Source organism: Chenopodium album, chromosome 1 (assembly GCF_948465745.1).
Source record: "Chenopodium album chromosome 1, dcCheAlbu1.1, whole genome shotgun sequence".
Classification (NCBI taxonomy): Eukaryota; Viridiplantae; Streptophyta; class Magnoliopsida; order Caryophyllales; family Amaranthaceae; genus Chenopodium; species Chenopodium album.
The window spans coordinates 68,530,724-68,555,220 of record NC_137834.1 but is presented as its reverse complement, the minus strand read 5'-3'; the positions used below and the strand labels follow the sequence as shown (position 1 = coordinate 68,555,220).

Sequence of the window (24,497 nt, the reverse complement as noted above, 5' to 3'; positions counted from 1 at the left end):
CAGTAGGGGCACTCACTAGCTGTCGATGGTGGAGGATAGGTGATGGGTCATCCGATGCAAGAAAATCATAGTCACTTGATGTATAGGTACTAAGGTTATGGAAGGGTAAAGTATGTTCATTAAAGGTGACATGCCGAGAAATAATGATTTTCTTTGTGGTAAGATCCATGCATCTATAGCCTCTATGTTCGGGAGGGTATCCTAAGAACACATAGGGTGTAGAACGAGGAGCTAATTTGTGAGTTGCAATCGCAGAAAGGTTTGGGAAACACAAACACCCAAAAACACGAAGATGAGTATAGGAAGGAATAACCCCAAAAAGAGCTTGAGCCGGAGTAATTTGATTGAGAGCTTTGGTTGGTAAAATATTGATAAGGTAGGTTGTCGTCTCAAGGGCATACAACCAAAAATATGGGGGGAAGAGAAGCATGAAATAATAGTGTACGTTTAACATTGTTAATTGTACGGATCATGCGTTCGGCTTTGCCGTTTTGTGATGATGTTTGTGGACATGAGAAGTGAAAAACCAATCCATTTTTGACACAGAAAGATTTGAACGGGTCATTATCAAATTCGCGACCGTGATCGCTTTGAAAGGATTTTATGGGTCTTTCAAATTGAGTGAGTACATATTGTCGAAAATTAAGAAAGGTTTGAAAAGCTTGAGATTTGTAAACTAGAGGTATTGTCCACACATAATCAGTATAATCATCCAACAAAACTAGATAGTACTTATGGCCTTTTTAACTTCGAATAGGAAAAGTAAATAAATCAGCACGAAAAATATCAAAGGCGGAAACAGTAGTACTATTAGAATTATGAAACGGCAAACAAATATGTTTTCCCAATTGACAACCGACACACAAACTATTAGAGTCATGCTCCTTATTACAATCAATCAAATAATTACTCCTAAGAAAATTAAAAGTGGGTGCCCCGGGATGTCCCAAGCGATTGTGCCATGTGGATGGAGGCAAAGCTGTGAGAGAAGTGGCTAGACAAGCTGAAGGTGAGGTTGTCACATGATAAAGGTCCCCCGTACTATTGCATCTGGTTATTATTTTCCCCGTTCGAAGATCCTTCACAGAAAACCCACTAGGATCAAACTCTATAGAGACAGAATTATCAGAAGTAAATTTTCTAACAGAAATTAAATTTTTGATAATTTGGGGAGCTAAATAAACATCACGTAAAGAAAGAGATTTATTTGCAATAGTAGAATGATCATAACCCGTAATTGGAATGCGATGACCGTTACCCACTTGAATATAATTATGAGTGCTTAAATTAAAAAGGGGTAAGAGATTACCAGCATTGTTTGTCATGTGGGAAGTTGCACCAGAATCCATGTACCAAGCCGAATCATAATTCTGAAATCCCATAGTTTCAAAAGCATTGCCAAGATCAGTAGGACTGTACTCCGTGCCTTGAGTGAAATATGCTTGAGACGGCTGATGTTGGTACGCATACTGCTGTGGACTCGGGGGTGCCTGGGCTCGGGGTGCTGGTGAAGGCATGAAACCAGGTCGTGGGTTTGACCATTGCTGGGGATGCGGGTATGGTGCCTGACCCCACTGCAGGGGGGCCTGCTGAGCTTGCGGCTGTGCAGGCTGGCCTGACCAGCCTTGCTGCCCCCATTGGGGTGCTGCTTGTTGCTGTTGTTGGGTCTGCTGTTGCTGCCCAGGGCCGCAGCCTCGTCCCTTACCACGGCCACGATCGCGGCCTTTGCCACGACCACCAGGAGGGCCACCACGACCAGCCTGTTGTGGTTGTTGTGGTTGCTGTGTAGGTGCGCTAGAACTTGAAGGAGTAGTGGTTGAAGATTGAGCCACGAAGGATGACTGAGCCACACTAGAGTCTTGCGCACGTCTAGATTCTTCAAGTAAGAGATTGGATCTCGCAGTTTCAAAGGAAGGAAGAGGATTCGTTTGTTGAATCATAGCAGCAACTGTGTCGAAATCGGTATTCACAAGACCTGAAACAAGGCGAATTACCATTTTCTGTTCCGACACGGAGTGATCAACATCGGCTAGTTGATCTTTTAAGTTCTTCAACTCCCGGCAGTAAGATGAAACATCATTAAAATTCGAGAGATGTAAAGAATTAAACTGATTTTCGAGATAGACCGCCCTAGTGGTTTTGTTATCTTGAAAAATAGCTTTGATTTTATCCCATATTTCTTGCGTCGTTGCTTCTCTACAAAGAACAGTCTCAAGCAATTCGCGGGAGATCGTACCATAAATCCAATTTTTGACAATTGAATCAAGTCTTTTCCACATATCCTCAGAGATATCCGTAGGCTTCGTGATTTTTGCATCAATGTGATCAAGAACATTATAGGCATGACAATGACATTGAAACAATTCAACCCAATTTGAATATTGAACGTTCACACGATCAAGGATGAGAGGGATTATATTTTTTATGTTATTCACCCCGAGAGCAGGATGAAATTCAGAGGAGGAAGACGACGAGGAGTCACCGTTCTTACCGTCCTTGGTCATGCTTGGTGGCTACCAGAATAGGTAGGTGGCGGCTAGGGCTAGGTGAAAAAATAATGCGGAAGCTAGGATCGTAACCTAAACTCTGATACCATGTAAGATACTATGAAACTCCTTGAGTTGGAGTGTATTCCATTAATCATATATATAGGGTTACAACGGTGAGTCCTAATCACGTTAGGAAATCTCACAAGATAATTACAGAATATTCACAAACTATATCCTTCTATACAGAATAATATCTAGAATATTTATCATATTCTAACAGTATTGTTATTTTAATTGATTAGAATATATTATAAATAATAGATGTGGTACATTTTGAACTAATTCCTTCGTTCCAAGAAAAATCATAATACAAAAAATAAAATTATATGATAATTTATGAGAGCTATAATGTAATTATTTTTTGAATAAAATTATAATTCAATTTGTAAATATTGGTACTTTATCGAAAATAAAACTCTAAATTAACAATTTTATCCTAAAATTCTATCCAAATTTGATTGAAAATAGAATTCTAAACGAACTTTTTTATCCTACAAATTGAATTCTGTATAACTCTATCCTACATGGCGTGACACTTGGCGAAAAGTTGGAACGCCAAGTGTCGTTGTCTCATCGCCTGGCTAAAAATTTAGGTTTATATATTAGTTATATGATACTTACTCAAACATTTATGTGTAAGTATTTTTATTCGTATGCTTTCCCTTTATTTTTTTCCTTTTACACTGTCTCAACTTATATTTGTATACCCTTTAAGGATCACATAACTTTTTTTTTTGTTTTGCAATTCACTCAATATATTTTTTTATTTTATTTTATTTTTTTTGAACGGATTCACTCAATTTTATTTAGTCAAAGCATTATTGTTGCTACATATGTTCAATTTTTTTGAAAGCCGATTCCTTAGGACAATTTTTGGCCAACCCCAAATAATTTTGGGAGTATGACTTTGTTGTTGTTGTACATCAGTACATGTTCGTTGTAGGTTGCCACCCTTACCTTATTATGTTCATTTTTTTTTTTTGGTTGACTGACTTTTTATCCCACTCTATTCCATGTCTTCTTTATCTCATTTGCCTTATTATGCACCGTTAGAGCTATCAAAAACTAACCCCAACTGGTGAATCCGAACCATTTCAAACTATTTCGAAAAGGAACCGAACCCTTAAGAACCTGTTATTTTAAAACCGTAAGCCGACCCGGCCCCATTTTTTAAAATCTGAAACTGAACCGATCCAAATGTTTTAGAACCGTTAATGAACCATACCCGTTATCAAGCCGAACTGATACAACACGAAACCGAGAACAACCCAAACCGAGTACTTCCGAACCCAATAGCAACCCGACCCTTTGTAAACCGAAATCGTTTAATCTCGACAAAAACCTGATAAACCCTAATCGTTTAATTACAACCTGTAACTGGTTAGGACCGAACTGTTCATAACCCGTAATAAGTTATGACCGAACCGTTTACAAACCGCAACCGGTTATAACCAAACCGTTTATAACCCGTTATGAACATAGTTTTTTTTTTCTTTTTTTTTAGTAGATATTATCGATATTAAAGCAAAAGGGTTTAATTTGATTTATGAAACTCTTATGCTAAAATATTATCGTCTTTTTACGAGTAATGGCTTATGGAACACAATATTGTATTTAGAAAAAAATCTGAATCAAAAGCTAAATCTAGAATGATTATTATTATTTTATCCTGAAAATCATTATACGAAAAAGGGACATAAAGCTAAACAACTAATTAATACTTTTGTAGGGAATAATTTCAAGCCTTTAAAATCCCACTAGCTTGAACCCCACTGTGATCATACACTAAAGTACGGTGGCGTCCAAAAGGGAAAAAGATAGAGCAAAAGAGTCGCCAACAATTTTTTAAGGAACTTGTAAACCGTTCACGAGGTGAAGGTTACACCCCTTAACGATCCAAGAGATCGTCAAATCCATAAGGTCATGAACCAAATAAGGGTTCGGGGATGAAGGTACAAATCCAACCTAAAAGAGATTGAATCTGCACTAATAATAGGCCTCTACTTTATTCTGATCGTATTCATGTGCGCTTTTTGACTAACATACAATCAATAGATTAACCCTAAACCTGTTTATCTATGTTGGTTGAACATTAATGCACAAATAAACCATTATTGGCGATCACTTGAATTATAATCACAATTAACCTAACAAGATTATTGATTATCTTATTAAGCGCGATTACAAGTACCAAAATTCCTATTAAACATGCATAAAAAGTGTGATCAAGCAATAAATATCAAGCAACATAATAAATAATCAATATAACAATAATTATAATCGTTATCAAAATAATAATAATAATAATATTCATAATCATCATAAATTATAACAATTATAATCATAATCATGTTCATGTTAATATTAAAGCATAATAAAAGCAAGATCCTAGGCATGATACTAACAAGATTAATAACAAACCCTAGCATGTCACTAAGCAATAAAAATCAAGTCTTTAACCCTAACATGATACTAACAATCATAAATATTAGGAAGAACATAGGAAGCATCGTACTTTTAATCATACTTAATATTAAAATTACCCTAGATATGATACTAGGAATATCATAATAACAATCTAAGCATGATATCTACATCATAACATCAATAAATCAATTAAAGTACTTACTTTGATGCCTCGTATCTGTTTCTAATCAAAAGACACATGTTGGTAACTTCAAGGAAAAATAATAATCAAAGCAATTAAATTAAATAATTGAAATAGAGATTTGGGACCAAACCCTCAGAAATTAAAACCTTTCACGTCTAGGGCGAAGGCAACTCCGAATATGGCTAGGTGTTTCTAGATCTTGCGAATGCGGAATTTTGTATGAAAAGCAAAGTAAGAAAGAAAGAGATGAATGAATGTTAATTAAAACTTGTGAATGAGGAGAATTGGTGAATGATAGATGTAGATGATTCTTGATTGTAGGTGAATCAAAACGGAATATTTAATACGATATTTATAGAGAAAATCAGCCAAAAAAGATAATTTAACAAGACAAAGTCTGACGCTCAGGAAACAGAGCTGGCGCCAACCCTGGCTAGCTGGCGCCAGGCACCAATGGCTAGCGCCTGGCGCCAAGCCTGGTTCCAGGCGCCAAGGCCTGGGGTTGGACGCCAAGGTTGATTTAAACGCGTTTTCGAAAATCTGATAAATTTACCGTACTAGAGGATAAAATAATATAATTTCTTCGAAAATGCTATTTGATTAAGAAGACTAAAACCATTCCTAATTGCATTAGGAATGATAAATCATATTAGGCCCTCCCCTAGATCATTGGGCCGCACATAAAGCTCAAACCGGGCCCAGTTTAGTAAATTGGCCATAACTTCCTCAATATTCATCGGAATTGAGCTTATAATATATTGTTGGAAAGGTCTTTGCAAGCCCCATCCAACTACACTACTATTGGACCCATATCATGGACCAACCAAACTGGATTAACTATTTTCTTAAAATAAAGTTTTCAAAAACAGAGAGAAGAGAAAAGAAATAAAAACTTTCCGCAACACTAGACCTTTCCACACTTTCGCTTCATTCGATTATGATTCGACGTGAAAGGTACTCATCACCGGGTTTGGTTTTGGAGAGACACAAATGGGTGTCTACAGAAGCCCCCACTTTGACTGATTTTGGAGAAACGCAAGTTTCGAAAACAAAAGTCAAAGTATCGATAGGGACGGAGAATGATTCAGAACGTTCTGCGATCCTAAATCAATCTTGTAACGCCGATACCTGCAAAACTAGCATTAGTTAAACAGATAGAAGAGTTAAGAAACGGGTATCTTGCACCGTCGAGCACACGTCTCCGAAAGTAATCGATTGTTTCGATGACCTCCTGCAAGCTAGAGAATGTCATCCCGCTTGAAAACCGCTACGCCTGTAACCGCTTCCAATTTAGAAGATTGCTTCGCCTGAAACTATCCTCTCCGCAATGATAATATTCCACATCATAGGGAACACTATCGAAGATTATTTCTCTTGAAACAATCCTCATCCGCCTTGATAATATTCCACATCCTAGGGAATATCATTGAAGATTATTTCGCTTGAAATAATCCTCAGCCGCATTGATAATATTCCACATCCTAGGGAACACTATCGAAGATTATTTCTCTTGAAACAATCTCCAGTTGTTTGTGACAACTCTCCGCAAGCTAGGGAATGATGTCGAAGATATCTTCTCTTGAAGTCATCCTCATTCGATGCGATAATTTTCCAAAGGAAATTACCGAAGATCCATGCCTGTCGATCTTTAAAAGTTCGCCTGAACTTTGCCTCCGCTATGCCTGTACGTCGGCACTCTTTTGCTTTGAACCTGTATGTCGATGCCTTTTACTCTTGAACCTATATGTCGGTGCCCTTTGCTCTTGAACCTATATGTCGGGGCCCTTTGCTAATGAGCCAATGCTTAGGCGCTTTAAGCTAAGTGAGACGATCTCTTATCAGGTCGATCACTTTATGTAATCAAGCCGATTACTTAAATCATGTCAAATTGCTTAGAGGGGCTAACTGGCGTACCAAGGAACCCAAAACATGTTGTAGAAGACTAGCACAACCTCAACAGGTGGCTGGGTGCTTTGGCGTCACTGAAAAACCATCAGCGCCAACCATTTGGTGTTAGCGCCAAGCGCTGATGTTGGCGCCAGGCGCCAAGCCCAACTTGTGACGCCAATGCCTAGGGGCTGGCGCCAGCATGGGATTCTCTTTAAATGCCCGTTTTCATTTCATTTCTTTGCTCTGTTCATCGCGAAAGCTGCTTGAGGAAATCGAAAACTTCAATTGCTCATTGCTTGCTCGTTTTTCAACCGAATTCGCTCAAATTTGTTGCAAATCAAAGCTCTTCTAATCTATTTTCCCGATCTATGTAAGTTTTCCTCAAACTCACATCAGTTTTTATGAATTCTTGGCATGAATATTCACGAATTTTATGAAAATTCGAATTCTATGATGCTCAATTTGCTTTGTTTGTCAAGTTTTATGCCATGAAATTGCTTGTTTATGTTTATATATTGCCTTGGGAGTAATTTGAGACTTGTTTGACTCAATTTGGTAAAGAAATGAGCAATCTGCCATTGTTGGACCTCTTAAGGTCGTGAAGAACAATGTGACTTGTTCTTGACATTTTTGCTAGCAATTCTTGTTCAATTTGGCACAATAATCACTATAGTTTTGCAAGAAATTGTTTGATTGCTTGAATAAATGATGTCATGCTCAATTTGAATTTACTCTGTTTTAGTACTACGTACTCTGTTTTTGCGAACATAGTATCATGCGGCTAGGCGAACCTTAGATACTATAGAACCTTAATTTATGATGATTCTGCACAATGTAGCATGGCTAGACAAAGAGGCTCGGGTTCACGGTCCCGAAACACTAGACAGGAGCACGAGCCCGTGGAGGACGACGCCACGCCGTCCACTTCGCTTGGTCGGCTTCCGGAGTGGGACGAGCAAACTCTGTTCTTCGCCCCTGTCCACCACATTTCTAAGAGGGTGAGACGGGGTACCGAGCCCGGGAGGACACGGCATCACGGCTCTGGCTGTGACGGTCTAGGCGATTTGTACAGGATGCACATCGCCAGGGACCTTGAGACGAGACTCCTATGGGAGTCTTGCGGGCTAGTTACTCTGTTTGAGACCTCCGAGGCGATGGTCGCCTCCAGCGGGGGTCATCACGTAGTGCGCGCTTTGGTGGAGTTCTTCTGGGACACCACCAACACCTTCCATTTTCCCTGGGGCGAGATGATGGTCACCCCTACAGACTTCATTCTCATCACAGGACTGTAGTTCACTTCTGTGCCACTGCCGTTCGACGGTGGGATCGACGTCTTTTCTTCAGAGATCGAGGAGTTGTTGGGGCCGATTGCTATTCGGGCCCGAGCTGAGGTCGAGACGACTTAGTTCAGTGCTAGAGGGATTCGCCGCTCGACGCTGGCAGCGGCTCTTTATGACGATGCGACCACCCGAGAGCAGCGGGTGCGCATCTTTGTGCTGATGTTGTTGTCAGGGACATTCTCCCCTGACAAGGGTAGTAGGGCATTGCTTTACTACCTCCCTGCTGTCCGTGATCTCCAGCGGATCGGGACTTATGACTGGGCCAGCTTGGCCTATGCCGATTTTGTTCGTGCGCTGAGGGACTCGTGTCGTCATTAGTCCTTTAGGACGAATGTTGCTTTGTCTGCTTTTTGGAAGGTCGTAGAGGTAAACATTATTCCCTATAAAGTTTAGCCCTACATATTAGTTAGCATTTATTCACACTTCTAACTCTTTGTAGATCTGGTTCTACGAGCACTTTCCTTCTGTGGCGCCGGCAAGACCATCGCCGAGGGGATTTCCAGTGAGCGCCTCTTGGGGCGGCCACCACGTGGACATGTCTACTGCACGAGTCCGGAGCTGGATCATCTCGGTATGACTTTTAGTGTTTATCTTGCTCTTCCGCGGTGCTTTAGATATATTCTTGCCTGATTGATGCTTTTTATAGGGACCTGAGGTGGTATACCGACCGTGGGGCGGTTGGACAGTCCCTGGATTAGCCGCACAGTACTCTGCTGCGCGTCGCTATTTTCTGGGGACCTATGGAGCGGTCGCGTACTTAGGAGAGAGAGTTGCTAGACAGCACTCTTCTGATGTCTTCGTCATTCCTGCTCCTCCGCCACGTCATATGTTCGACGAGGGACGGTTGTCGAGCATGGCTGAGGGAGCTGGTACCCTTTGGCGGTCCCATGTGATCCTCGAGCGGTGTTATGCTGAGGAGCTACTACCTTTATTAGCTCCAGCCCCTGTACCGGCTAAGGATGTGAGGGTAAGTTTCTTAGCTTTTTTATTTTTCAACAAGTAGCCCCCAAGTAATACTTTACTGATTTTTTCTGTTTTATCAGGATGATCCTGCTGAGTTCGTGCCGCCCCGTATGTCCATTCACTACCAGGGGATATACGGGTCGATCGAGGAGATGATTTCTCCGGCTCCCGAGGGTGAGCGCTTCGTGGAGCGGTCGATTCCTCGCCACCAGACTAGTGTAAGCCTAGTGTTAATTCAGAATTTTTGTGTTCATTTATCATGCACTTTTACTGACTTATTTTTCTGACAGTTTTCACGCGAGGTGGTTTCGGCTATGGCACGATGCATAGATGCCTTCCGGAGCCAGCTCGTCCGGATGAGGAACGCGGCCACCTGTCGTCGGGATGACGTTGTCCGAGAGGTAACCTTTCTTCACTCATTATTTTTGCATAATGGCTTCAGTTTTTACCTTGTTTCTGACTTAATTCTTTTTGCAGGGCCAGCCTATCGCTTCTCACACCCGTACGAGACCTGAGGGGCGGAGAGATCCGGCGAGGTCTAGCTCGAGACGTCATCGTACTTCGTCAGGGGGTAGAGGCGGTCGTTCTGAGGCTGCTCGAGCCGATGTTGCTGAGGGCTCGGGATCTTCTTCTGAGGGTGCTCCTGCTGCACCGGTAGGAGAGGCTACCTCGGCTTTCAGAGGTGGTGGGATGTACGAGGTAGGCTCGTCATCGCAGCAGCCTCTGCGGCCTCAGCCTCAGGTTGATCCTGGCTGGAGCGGTCCTATCTTGAGTCTTCCTCCTCCTACGGAGACTGGAGCTGGTGCTGAAGCTGGAGCTGGTGGAGAGGTGACTCCTCGTACGGCGCAGTTTTATAGCATGATGGGCCTACGTCCTCCGGCGCCGTAGTCTGTTTCTGTATATATATTTATTTTGAATTTTTATAGAACTTTGCCTTTGACTCATTATTTAGACGCATTTTGTATTTTTATGTTATCGCAAATTTATTTGATTGTTTATATTATGTGTATGTTAGTGTGTGCAAAAGAAGTGTGATAACAATTTTTGCGCAAAAATTCCGTCATTTTTATTATTGATGGAGGATATTATCCGACTCTCTCCCCCAAAAAGGAAAAATAAAAAAAGGAAAAGAAACGAAAAAAATGCCGGTTTTTTGGAATTTAAAATAAAGTCCAAAAAAAGGAATTATAAATTAAAAATAATTGCTATATTTGATTAATTAAGAAAAAAGATAGAAAAGGTATTTAGGAAAATTAAACGGGGCCATAAAGTCATTAACCAACTCGAGTTTAATGTCAAAAACGCAAACTGAGCACGCGCGGCTGTCATGGTGACTTGGCGCCAGCTGGCGCCACACTATGGCGCGTGGCACCAGGCGCTACACTTAGCGTGTGGCACCAAGCTCTGGAGGTTGGCGCCAATGTCGGGGGTTAGACGCCAATTGTCGATGACTCCGTGTTTCGGTCTGATTAAACTCTTCGCAATTTATGCATAAATAGCCCCCTGCACAGCCGATTCTTCTCATAATTCCAGCGAAAAAATTTATTCTCTTCTTTAGAAAAAATAATAATCATGTCATTAGCCACTAAAACCTTCACCCAATACACTCATGAATGGTGTCGATCTCTTAATGCTAGAGACAAAAAGGAATTAGATTTATTTCACTTGGGGGGAATTTATGGCATCAAAGGGGTAGATCTAGACCTAGACTTTATACATACCGCTTTAGAATTTTGGAATGTTGATACGCATTGTTTCAGAAAAGGGTATGATGAGATTAGCCCTTTGCCAGAGGAATTTGGTGCTATCTTAGGCTTCCCTGCAATAGACCTGGTAGTAATCCCTAGAGTAGATGCATACTACTATAAGGATTTCGAGCGCTTCTTTAATTTAAAGGAAAGGGATTTATCAAAGATAGTAGATGGCAATATAGTTTGGTAAGGGGATTTAAGAGTTTCCAGATAGGTTTGGTAAGGGGCTAGGCTTTCGCTCCTTACTTTCCATCTTTTAGATATCTGATTGATGATCAAAGAAGAGTCTCCGAATATCCTTAACTTCTTTACTCCCAATGTCAGGGCTGTTTCAAGGCCTACCACGCATGCTTCATATTCAGCAGCGTTGTTGGTAACGTCAAAGTGTTCTTCTTTAGGTGATACTAGTAGCACTCCGACGCCACATCCCTTTTGGTTTGAGGCTCCGTTGAAATACAAGGTCCAAGTATCATCTTCAGTGACTATCAAATCTTCATCTGGAAATTCATTGTCCTGTATTGGTGTCGAGTCTTCTATTGGAAAGTCTGCCAAAAAGTCTGACACCACGGATCCTTTAATAGCTTTTTGTGGCATAAACCGTACATCAAACTGGGCTAGATTGACTATCCATCTTGAAATACGTCCATTGAGTGTTGATTTCTCGAACAGATACTTGAGTGGATCCAATCGAGAGACTACGAAAATGGTATGTACCAACATGTAATGTCTCAACTTAGTTGTGGCCCATACCAAAGCGACGCACAATTTCTCGAGCGGTGTATAGCGTGTTTCGTATTCGAGCATCTTTTTACTTAGGTAATAGATTGCGTTCTCTGTGCCTTCTACCTCTTGTGCTAGCATGGCTCCCATTGTCTCTTTGGTAACCGTCAAGTATAACCTAAGAGGTATTCCGGGAAGTGCTGGCGCTAATACGGGAGGATTTGCGAGATAGGCTTTGATCTTGTCAAAGGCTTTTTGACACTCGTCATCCCATATTACTGGTACATTCTTCTTGAGCTTCTTGAAGATTGGTTCACATATCTTTGTCAATTTTGATATGAACCTACTTATGTATTGCAACCGGCCAATAAATCCTCGAATCTGTTTCTCAGTCTTGGGCGGTGGCATCGACATGATTGCTTTAATCTTGGTTGGATCTACCTCTATTCCTCTAGAGCTTATGACGTATCCCAAGAGCTTGCTCGAGGTGACTCCAAAAGCACATTTTGATGGATTCAACCTCATATTATATTTTCTTAGCCTTTCGAAAAATTTCCTTAAGGCTATTTGATGACCTGGACGGTCCTTTGATTTCACAATCATGTCGTCGACATATACTTCGACTTCTTTATGCATCATGTCATGGAGTAAGGCAGTTGCCGCACGTTGGTAAGTAGCACCCGCGTTTTTCAACCCAAATGGCATTACCGTGTAGCAGCAAGTGCCCCATGGTGTGATAAAGGTTGTTTTCTCCATGTCTTCTTCTGCCATGAGAATCTGATTGTACCCTGCGTATCCATCCATGAATGAGAGAAGCGCGTGATTTGCCGTGTTGTCTACCAGAATATCAATGTGTGGCAAAGGGAAGTCGTCCTTTGGACTTGCCTTATTTAGATCTCGATAGTCGACACACATCCTTACCCTTCCGTCTTTCTTTGGAACTGGGACGACGTTGGCGACCCATTCGGGGTATTTGGATACCTTGATGAAGCCTGCAGTTATTTGTTTTTGAACTTCTTCTTTTATTTTAAGTGCTACGTCGGGTTTCATTCGACGCAACTTTTGTTTTACAGGTTTCATTCCTGGGATTAGTGGTATAGTGTGTTGAGCTATTTCTCTGTTAATGCCTGGCATATCTTCATATGACCAAGCAAATACATCGATAAATTCTTTAAGTAAGTTAATTAAATCGGTTCTTTCTTGTTTATTCAATGTTAGTCCGATTTTAACTTCTCTTTTATGAGTTGAATCATTCGAGATGTCAACTGTTTCAGTTTCTTCGATTACCGGTGTTTTCTTTTCGAGTGTTTTCATTGCTTTAATAATTTCTTTGTCTTTTTCATCGTTAGCTAAGCAATGCTCGTCATCTTGGGTTAGGGAAGAACACAAGAAGTAAGGAGAATGAGAAATATTATTATACTCTGAGATCATTACATCAAAGAGTGATATGTCCTCAGGGACTGGATCACTAACTATCGTAGGAGAAGAAATATGAAGGGGAGGTGTTATTGCTAAAGACTTAGAAGACTCTAAAGGGAAAGACTCTGACTCGGACTCTGACTCAGACGACTCTTCGAACATCGGCCCTTGCCCTGTCGTGATTGATATCTTACTTCCACTTGGAGTAGTCACTTTGATAGTCTTACGCCACCCTTGTAGTGATCCTTCGGCTGGAGTAATTAGCTTCGAGGGGTCGAAGTTTTTGCTTTGTAGGACTGTTTGAATGAGCGAGGAGTTATCTTCTTCATAAGTTGGCTCATTCTTTTCTCGCCCAAACAGTAATCCCATGACATTAAAGTCAAAGCATGGGGATGCTTTCTCCTTATGGACGGGAGTTGGGATTTCATCAGTGAAGTAGCAATCCAAGAAAATCTCGAATCCTGGTTGTCGTATGCCATTTACAACAAATGGCTCGGGAAATTCATGGCATGGATAGTCCTCTCCTTCTTTTATGAACTGACCATTAAGCGTAAGAGGGTACTGATCCATTGGAATTGCTTTCTTTTGAATGCGAGCGTCCCTACGTGCTTTCAACTTGTCCTGGGCTCGCTTGAGATCTTTCCGAGTCGGTTCGAAACTAAGTCCGAAAGTATCTAGCTTAGGGAGGCCAGGTGACTCTAGCGATTTTGCTATCCTCTTCTTCTTTCCTAGGGTCATCCCAGGGAAGTGTCCTTGTTTCTTCAGCATGGTGTTGACGATCATGTTGGAATGGGGGTCATGGCAAAGAGATGTCCTTTCATCCTCCTAGATTAAGGAAACTTCTTTGTTAAAGCCCCATAGGTCTTCATCATCTTCGTCGTGCTCCACATTGATGATTGGATTCTCTATGGATTTGATTCTCATCGGCGAAGCATCAATAGTGATTGGAATTCCTCCAACTATGGCTTTCACTTGTTGGTGGAGAGATGAAGCGACGGTCTTTAGATCATGAAGCCAAGGGCGTCCCAACAACAAGTTGAATGAGGCTTTGATGTCTACTACTTGAAAAGTAGTAGCATGTTCTATTGCTCCTGCCGTCACATTTAGGGTTATTTTGCTAAGAGCTTGACGGCAAGTATTATCGTAGGCTCTTATTCCTTGTGTGGATGGAGTTAAATCTTCATCCCTTATGCCAAGCATCCTCGCAGTTCTAAGTGGACAGACATTGATAGCTGATCCATTGTCTACAAGAGTCATGGGAACATTCATCCTTTTGCAGACTACCGTGAGGTTTAATGCCTTGTAGTGTTTGTCACCTTCTGGGGGTAAATCTTTGTCAGAGAAGGTGATTAGATTAATCGGACTAGGAGGGTCACTTGTGAGGAAGTTAGCTAGTCCCTTAGGAGTAGTGTCAGAATCTATCCCGATTTTATCCAAGGCATTCATTACAGCCAACCTATGTTCTCGAGATGTTGCCAGGAGCTTCCACACATTCATCTCAACTTTTGTCTTCTTAAACTGTTTAACAATGTCGTCGTCTTCGATGATTGGTATGGGAACTTGTTGTACAGTAGGCATAGGTTGTGTTGAAACGAGAGGTTGCATCCTCCCGGATCTTGTGAGGACGTCTATTGATGAATCTTCTTCAGTCCAAATGTCGTCTGTGGTGTATGATAAAGAAGGTGAAGGTCCTACTATGTCCTTTAGGTAGATATCTTCTTCATCACTGTCCCACACTCCATTAACGGTTATATCCTCTTCTTGTTGAACTTGGACTAATTTCTTTTCATCAATCATTTTCTATACCAAATCCTTGAATTTGAAACAGTTTTCTATGGTGTGCCCCCCTGATTGATGGTACTGATAGTAATATCTATCTGTCCTTTTTAATGACTCAAATGGTCTCGGTTCGAGAGGTTTGACCTCGCCACTCTCGGAGAGCATTTCGAACATTTGCGCATATGGGATCCCAATTGGAGTGTAAATTCTATTGCTCTTCTTGGGTTTTTCGGTGACTTGTAAGGGAAAATATTTTGCCTCATAAGTCGTTTCCTTGCTAGCTAGAGGTAAAGAGATCTTATTAGCTTCCACAAGATCTTGAATGAGGTTTTGAAACCTGTAGCATTCATTTGTAGTATGACCGTTTCCTTGATGGTACTTGCAGTAGGATTTGGGATCCCATCTTGGAGATCGCTTTTCTGGTGTTGGATCCTCTGTTGGACCAATAGGTTTGATTAGTCCTTGATCATAGAGACGATCAAAAGTAGCATCGTAGGTCATTCCTATGGGTGTGAATTCTCTTTTAGGTCTATCTTTCAGAAGTGGAACCTCATCATATTTTTTATGGAGTTCGTTTATAACTTTGAGAGCTTCACGTAGTAGTTGCGATGCCTCCTTCATAGACAGTGTGAGCAATTGTATGTCTTCCTTATTTGCCGGTTCTGGAAGGTTATCTCTGACATCGAAAAAGATCTCCTCCCCTTTTTCTATGACATTGATTTCTTCGACAGGTTTAATGAGAGATGAGGGGTCAACCTCGTTTTTTTCATCGGAGATAGCCAAAGTATGAGCTAGAGGTGCATTGTCAATGCTTGGCTTCTTACTGGCAGGGGGCAACGACAGTTTGTTATTGTCGATTAGGTCTTGGATAGCTTCCTTAAGCTTCCAACAGCTTTCAGTAGAATGGCCCCTACCTTGGTGATACTTGCAGTGTGCTTTGGGGTTCCAGTTAACCGACCTCTTCTCAAATGGTGGATCCCCAAATGGTCCAATGGGAGTTATAAGACCTTTTGCATTTAACCGATCAAATGCGGTGTCATAACTCATGCCAATAGGAGTGAAGTTCCTCCTAAATGGTTTCCTTTTCCTTGGTTGTTCGTGGCGAGGACTTCTCTTAGATTAAAGGTGCTAACGTTATTTGAGTGGGCGGTTTTGGAAGAAGAAGGATTGTCGTTCTTCTTTCCTTTCCAGCCACTGTTGGAGTTATTGTTGGCAGCTTTTGACTTAGCCAAGTCATCTTCAATATTGATCCCAATATCATAAACAGCCTTAAAGGTATGGAGGTTATTTTGATATTTAAGATGTTTGGAATATTTTTCTTGGAGATTCTTGATAAACAGTCTTACAGACTCTTTTTCACTTGGTACCTCAATCATTTTAGCTGAGGTTTCTCTCCACTTGTTAAAGAAAGAAGTGAAGCCTTCATTCTCTTTCTGTTTGAGGATTTCAAGTTCTCTATGGTCAGTCTCGACTTGAATATTGCATTTGTACCTATCAACGAAAGCGTTTGCTATAGACTCCCAGGTAGAGGTCTTTTCTTTCTCGAGAGAAAAGAACCATTGTTGGCAAACGGTCTCGAGAGATAGTGAGAAAAGAGAAGGGAAGACCTTCTTATCAATACCCTTGATACTCATTATTGTTTCAAATGCTCTTAAGTGGAAGTAAGGGTTGTCAATTGCTCTGAATTTTGGGATGTCGTTGGCGTTGAACTTCTGCGGAAGAAGATCTTTATCCACCGAGACCCCTTGGGATGTGAGTTCTTGAAACTTGTAGTCGCTGGACAACTTTCTTAGGCTCTCTTGCATGAGGTCCATTTGTTGTTGTTTCACGGGATCATCGATCCTAAGTGCGAGAAGCTTCAATGTCTCGGTAACAGTAGCCAGTTGGTTCTTAAGATCATTGACTTCTTCTTGAGTTGCCATTATAACCCTTGCTTTCCTCTTGCGGGCTATAGGTTTGTCGAAAAGTTGGACTTGTACGAAGAGGTTATCTTTGATTAATTGTCCTTCCTTTCTTGACCACGCGCTGTAAATTAAACCATTTTGCGTTTTAATTACTTGACTCGAATCAACTTGACTTTATGGTTTATTTTTAAAAAAAAGGGTGCATATTTTTGGCAAAAAATAACGTACATATTTTTAGGGAACTAAGTATTATTATTTATATTGGAGGATTAATATCCGACTTACCCCCCTAAAAAAATGACGGAAAAAACGCGCACACAAGACTCTCTTAATCATGGTCAAAGCATGTGTATTGGTGTGTGCATTGAGTGTAAGTGACATGCTTGGACTCTTGTGTAAGACCATGGGACTTAGTGCCTAAACTCAATCATTGGTTCAATTAAGCATTATTGTCAGCAAAATTAACCGAATTAAACAGAAGACTGATTAATTAGACTTTAGGTGATGACTCGACAAATAATCCAAACTGTCGGCCAAGCGACAGAACTAGCGTCACACTGTGGAGGTTGGCGCCAGACAACTTAGCTGTCGTCTGGCGCTACACACCATAGTGTGGCGCTACAGCTCAGACTTTGGCGCCAATAGTGGATCTTCGGTCTGGGACTGTTTTCGGTATAATTAGTCAACTGGGGTTAGCCTAAAGTCGTACTAGGTCAATTCCGATTGAAAAAAATTAGACTTTATTGACTCAAATTAAATAATCACTTAATTAATTAATTAATTACGCAAAGTTCTTCAAGTCATTAATTTATTTATTCTCAACACAAATCAACAAACGGTTAAGAGAAACATAGAATATATATGCATAACAAATAATGCACAATTAGTCAAGTAGGCACAATATGATGCAATGCGTTCGCAACCTAACCATGGCTCTAGTTCTCTAAAGTTCGGGATTTGGTTTAGTCAAAGAGGGTCCATGGTTAATTGTCCAGATGCACCGCGCGGAAGCCTAACCGTGAAGGGTTGGCGCGAGTGGATGGGACACCGCGAGTTTTAGAAAAACTCGCTTCCATGGTTTGGTGAATTCAACATCTCGGATGTACCCTTTGTTGCACGAAGCGTTCAATCGGGTAGATGGAGCATGAATTCCCAGAGGGTTATGTCCATATGTAGAACACATATGGGTTTCAGAAAAGTGAGAAAAAAATTCAATCAGGAAGTAGGATCGAGCAAACAATACGAAAAACCGGTCGAAATTAGAACGCATATTTCTGGCTCAGTATTGGGGGAAATTGGCGCCAGCAAACAGAGACTGGCGCCAGATTTTAACTGTAGCGCCTGGCGCCAATGCTGGCGTCTGGCGCTACGGCTAAAATTCTGGCGCCAAGCTCTGGCCCCTGACGCTACTTCCCACATGCCTCAGCAGCTTTCTGTGCTCGATAAAATTTTCCAGTTTTGCGCGGTGTTATTTCAGTCCTAGTTGTGAGAGATATTTCTCAAATTTCCTACGTGTAATATCCTATGTTTTTGACTCATTACGGATGGTCTTTCCAATGAGATCCTTTTTATGCATATGACAATAATGTTAATCAAAATTACGCACATGAAATACTTAGAACTTTTCGAGTCTCATCCACTCATTCTAAATCATTGCCGAAACAAATTCAGGAATTAAAATAGAAATCTTCCCCAGTGGAGTCGCCAAAAACTATAGGGAATAATTTCAAGCCTTTAAAATCCCACTAGCTTGAACCCCATTGTGATCATACACTAAAGTACGGTGGCGTCCAAAAGGGAAAAAGATAGAGCAAAAGAGTCGCCAACAAGTTTTTAAGGAACTTGTAAACACTAGTAGAAAAAACGCTATTCGTAACTAACAAAAACGGGCTTTTTGTAACCAACATTGGCCGTTACAAGTACTGGGGTTACAAATAGTCCTTTCAGTTGTAACGGACATTGTCCGTTACAAATGGGTACCTATTCGTAACTAACAATTGAATTGTTAGTTACGAATAGGTACCCATTTGTAACGGACAATTCAATTGTTAGTTACAAATAGGTAAATATTTGTAACCCACAATTGATATGTCAGTTACAAATAGGTACCTAGTTGTATAGAACATTTTAATTGTTGGTTACAAATGCTCATTTTCGATATTAAAAAAAAAAAAAAAAAAAAAAAACCTAGCAAATTCTAGGTCGATGCAACTTTTATTATTATTATTATTATTATTATTATTATTATTATTATTATTATTATTATTGTTATTATTATTAAGGGCACCAATTCAACAACCAAAAAAAGGTAAAAATTAATGGCTTAACCCCGTCCCACTTCCCCCACAACACACCGACGAATCCACCACCGACGACCCAAACCCACCTCCATTGCGCAACTAGCAAATGATGTTAGGTTGAAATGTGTCATAGAACTTGAATCGACCACCGATGACCCACAGCCCCCATCCACCGACGACCCACAGCCCCCATCCACCCACGAATCCCACCATCCTAACCCATATCGTTCTCCCCCACCCATGACCGCCACAAACACCACCAATACAAACCAAACACCACCACGAAACACACTAAAAACAGATTTATCATACAAATAAAAAAACCTACAAATTATACACATATATTACGAAATTAAAACACAATTATCTAAAAATTAAACAAAAAATATATAAAATTTACTGAAATTATGTACACAAAAAGTCCAAAAAATCGAAAGGAAGAAATAATTATAAATTAAAATTCCAATTACATAAGAAAAAATTACAATTAGAATTTAAAATAAACAAGCCTAGATCTAATGTATAAAGTAAATTAAACTAACTAAATCTAAAATTGGAAAACCTCGGTTGACAACAAAGGGTTACTTTGACATTGGATGCTCGGTTGTTTAGTGGTGTGTAGACAATTGACGACATATATATGTTCGTGGATTGACAATGAAGCTCGACGACTCATGGGTGGCGGTGTGTGGTCGTGGTCGTCGTGGATGCCTTGCAGGATATAGAATTTCTTAGAGATTAAGGGAAATGGGAGAAAGAAAAAGGGAGGACATAGAGATTTGAAAGGAGAGAGGAACGGAGGAGGAAGAGGAAGGAGAATAGACATAATCGAGAGGAGAGAGAAAGAAGAGAAGGGAGGAGGAGAGAGATTATAAAGTTGAGAAATAAAAGGGGGCGGCTGTATGATATTTAGGGTTAGAGGAGTAATGGGCTTTGGGCCGTTCTCCTTCCTTCCTATTTGTAACCAACTATAAAATGTCCGTTACAAATAGAATGTATTTGTAACCAACATTATATTGTCCGTTACAAATAGGATGTATTTGTAACCAACATTATGTTGTCCGTTACAAATAAGATGTATTTGTATCAGACGTAGCTAATGTTGGTTACAAATATGGTATTTGTAACTAATAAAAAACTGTTGGTTACAAATAAGGCGTTACAAATAGCATTTTTTCTACTAGTGAAACCGTTCACGAGGTGAAGGTTACACCCCTTAACAATCCAAGAGATCGTCAACTCCATAAGGTCATGAACCAAATAAGGGTTCGGGGATGAAGGTACAAATCCAACCTAAAAGAGATTGAATCTGCCCTAATAATAGGCCTCTACTTTATTCTGATCGTATTCATGTGCGCTTTTTTACTAACATACAATCAATAGATTAACCCTAAACCTGTTTATCTATGTTGGTTGAACATTAATGCACAAATAAACTATTATTGGCGATCACTTGAATTATAATCACAATTAACCTAACAAGATTATTGATTATCTTATTAAGCGCGATTACAAACACCAAAATTCCCTTTAAACATGCATAAAAGGTGTGATCAAGCAATAAATATCAAGCAACATAATAAATAATCAATATAACAATAATTATAATCGTTATCAAAATAATAATAATAATAATAATAATAATAATAATATTCATAATCATCATAAATTATAACAATTATAATCATAATCATGTTCATGTTAATATTAAAGCATAATAAAAGCAAGATCCTAGGCATGATACTAACAAGATTGATAACAAACCCTAGCATGTCACTAAGCAATAAAAATCAAGTCTTTAACCCTAACATGATACTAACAATCATAAATATTAGGAAGAACATAGGAAGCATCGTACTTTTAATCATACTTAATATTAAAATTACCCTAGACATGATACTAGGAATATCATAATAGCAATCTAAGCATGATATCTACATCATAACATCAATAAATCAATTAAAGTACTTACTTTGATGCCTCGTATCTCTTTCTAATCAAAAGACACACGTTAGTAACTTCAAGGAAAAATAATAATCAAAGCAATTAAATTAAATAATTGAAAGAGAGATTTGGGACCAAACCCTCAGAAATTAAAACCTTTCACGTCTAGGGCGAAGGCAACTCCGAATATGGCTAGGTGTTTCTAGATCTTGCGAATGCGGAATTTTGTATGAAAAGCAAAGTAAGAAAGAAAGAGATGAATGAATGTTAATTAAAACTTGTGAATGAGGAGAATTGGTGAATGATAGATGTAGATGATTCTTGATTGTAGGTGAATCAAAACGGAATTTTTAATACGATATTTATAGAGAAAATCAGCCAAAAAAGATAATTTAACAAGACAGAGTCTGACGCTCAGGAAACAGAGCTGGCGCCAACCCTGGCTAGCTGGCGCCAGGCACCAATGGCTAGCGCCTGGCGCCAAGCCTGGTTCCAAGCGCCAAGGCCTTGGGTTGGACTCCAAGCTTGATTTTAACGCGTTTTCGAAAATCTGATAAATTTACGGTACTGAAGGATAAAATAATATAATTTCTTCGAAAATGCTATTTGATTTTGATTAAAACTCTGAAAAGTCAACAAAGTCAACTTATCAATGCTAATTGAATTAGGAATGAAAAGAACCTTCTAGAAGATTCTAGAAGACTAAAACCATTCCTAATTGAATTAGGAATGATAAATCATATTAGGCCCTCCCCTAGATCATTGGGCCGCACATAAAGCTCAAACCGGGCCCAGTTTAGTAAATTGGCCATAACTTCCTCAATATTCATCGGAATTGGGCTTATAATATATTGTTGGAAAGGTCTTTGCAAGCCCCATCCAACGACACCACTATTGGACCCATATCATGGACTAACCAAACTGGATTGGCTGTTTTCTTAAAATAAAGTTTTCAAAAACAGAGAGAAGAGAAAAGAAATAAAAACTTTCCGCAACACTAGACCTTTCCACACTTTCGCTTCATTCGATTATGATTCGACGTGAAAGGTACTCATCACCGGGTTTGGTTTTGGGGAGACACAAATGGGTGTCTACAACTCTGTATTAAAGAATAATGTTGAGGATATACTAGAAGACATACGTAAACGAAACCCGTTTAAAACTGGTAAAATCAGTTGTCAAACCGACTAAGTTTAACTCGAACCGATAATGACCTGAACTGATTACAACCCGACCCGATTAGGAGCCAATATATTTTGACCCAAAGCCCGTTTTAAACTGACAAATTTCGTTTTTTAACCAACCGAATTTAACCCGAACTAATTTTAACCCGACCCGATTAGAATCCGACCCGAAAATGAAGTGTAATACCTCCGTTACATATTAGTTGCAACTTTTGCCATTTAGGGGTGCTACCTATTAGTTGCAACTTTCTTTTTCTTTCTGTTTTTGGTAAATTTTTTAGGCCGAAATTACTTGTATACCCTTACTTAAAAATCATAATCTCAGTTACATATTTTAATGTCACTAGATTATACCATTTAACCAACATCATTAATTTAATGATTCCCACCTTATTCTTTTTCCACGTATTTATTCACCAACCAACCAATTCATTCATATTTCCAAATTTGGGGAAATTTCAAAACCCTAGTTCATCCTCTTATTCCTCCATAGCTTTTTCTCTCTCCGTCCTCCATGATTATCAATCACCTTCCTCCTTGAATTTCTCTCTCCTCCCTCGATCTAACCCACAAAATCATTTCGACTTCCTCTACAATCCCACACAAATTCCCCAGATCGTCACAAATTGAGCACGAAATCTTTAAAAATTGCCCAGATTTTGTGTTCCACTTCACAAATTGCGCACGAAATTTTCAGTAATTGACCAGATTTTGTGTAAATCTTCACGAATTGAGCACAAAATCTTCACCAATTGCCTAGATTGTTTGTAAATCTTCACGAATTCACCCAGAAATCTTCACAAACTTCAACCCTTAACGAATTCAACACAAAATCATTTCGACTACCTCAATAAACCCACACAAACTTTAATTAAGCACGAAATCCTCTCAAAAACCCACAGATCTACACTTTAATATGGTGAATTTGAAGCCCCTATGTGACGCAATATTTGAGAGTGATTGTGATGAAAAAATGGTACTCCATGTTAAGTGTATTGAGTCCATTGAGCAGGACACTCTGTGGGCGAAAAATTTCTACATTTATAACTGTAGGCGTCGTTCAAAGTGCGCCTACGTTAAAAGCATGTGTGAATATGCTTGGCACTCTTAGGAAGTGGGAATTGACGTATACGATTAGGGACAAGGAAAGTAGGGAGCCGCCAACAAGTTTTTAAGGAACTTGTAAACCGTTCACGGATCATTAAAAGGCAACCACAATAAGGGACAACGATAGGCAACAACGATTGACCCGTGAAGGTTACACCCCATTCATAATCCATGAGATTACTAACTCCATATGGTTCGGAACCACGAAAGGAGGATCGGGGATGATGGTACGAAGTGAGTCATGGAGTCACATTCGCCCGTATTGGCCTCTACTCGATTCTTATAGTGAAAAATGATTCCTGCGACTCAAAGGCATACAAACAAAAATTCAATTTGCTCCTAACTATTATTATGCTGAATTGGTTGAATATTAATGCAACACATAATTCTAAAATATCGTGATCACTTGATTAAACAACAAGATTAAAAAGGAACCTAAACCGGTTGTCCAAATTATCTTATTAGGCGTGATTTTCAATTACATATTCCCTTTAAACATGCAATATGGTGATTATAAAAAATATAATAGAATTACCATTAATATTGGAAGCAATTTAACAATAAATTGTTAGTCAAATCAAATAATAATAATAATCTAATCATGATGCTAGCAATATAAAAATTAAAATAAGAGTAATTAAATTAATTAATTACTCACATTCTGCGCGTTCCTTTAAATTGATACATCATGAATAAACTGTTAGTAACTTCAATTAAAATATAAATCAAATGAAAATTAAATTAAATTAAATTAAATAAAATTCGATTTTATTTGGTCCAAACCCTCAGTCAATTATACCTTTCACGCCTTGGTTTAAGTATAGAACTTTGGGTATTGTATGAACTCCTTGGAGTACTTAATTAGGGGAAGTATTTTGAGAAAATAGGAAGGCTAGTATTTAGGCTAAAGAGGGAGAAGAGAATTATTTTATGATCAAGCTTGTCGATGATTGGAAAAGGGGTGATATGACCTCTATTTATACAAAAAAAAAAGATGGGTCAAACAATTAAGATAAGATCGAGTTCGATTCGGATT

General features: G+C 39.5%; 1 protein-coding gene across 1 annotated transcript; it reads right to left on the bottom strand.

The window, feature by feature from the left end:
* Positions 1-743: 743 nt before the first annotated feature.
* Positions 744-2,504, bottom strand: LOC145634981 (uncharacterized). Its single transcript, XM_081686301.1, has one exon. The coding sequence runs from the start codon at positions 2,502-2,504 to the stop codon at positions 744-746; it is 1,761 nt and encodes a 586-aa protein (XP_081542427.1).
* Positions 2,505-24,497: the final 21,993 nt, after the last annotated feature.

Coding starts and splice junctions, on each gene's coding strand:
- LOC145634981 (XM_081686301.1), bottom strand. CDS start 2,504: ATGACCAAGGACGGTAAGAACGGTGACTCCTCGTCGTCTTCCTCCTCT.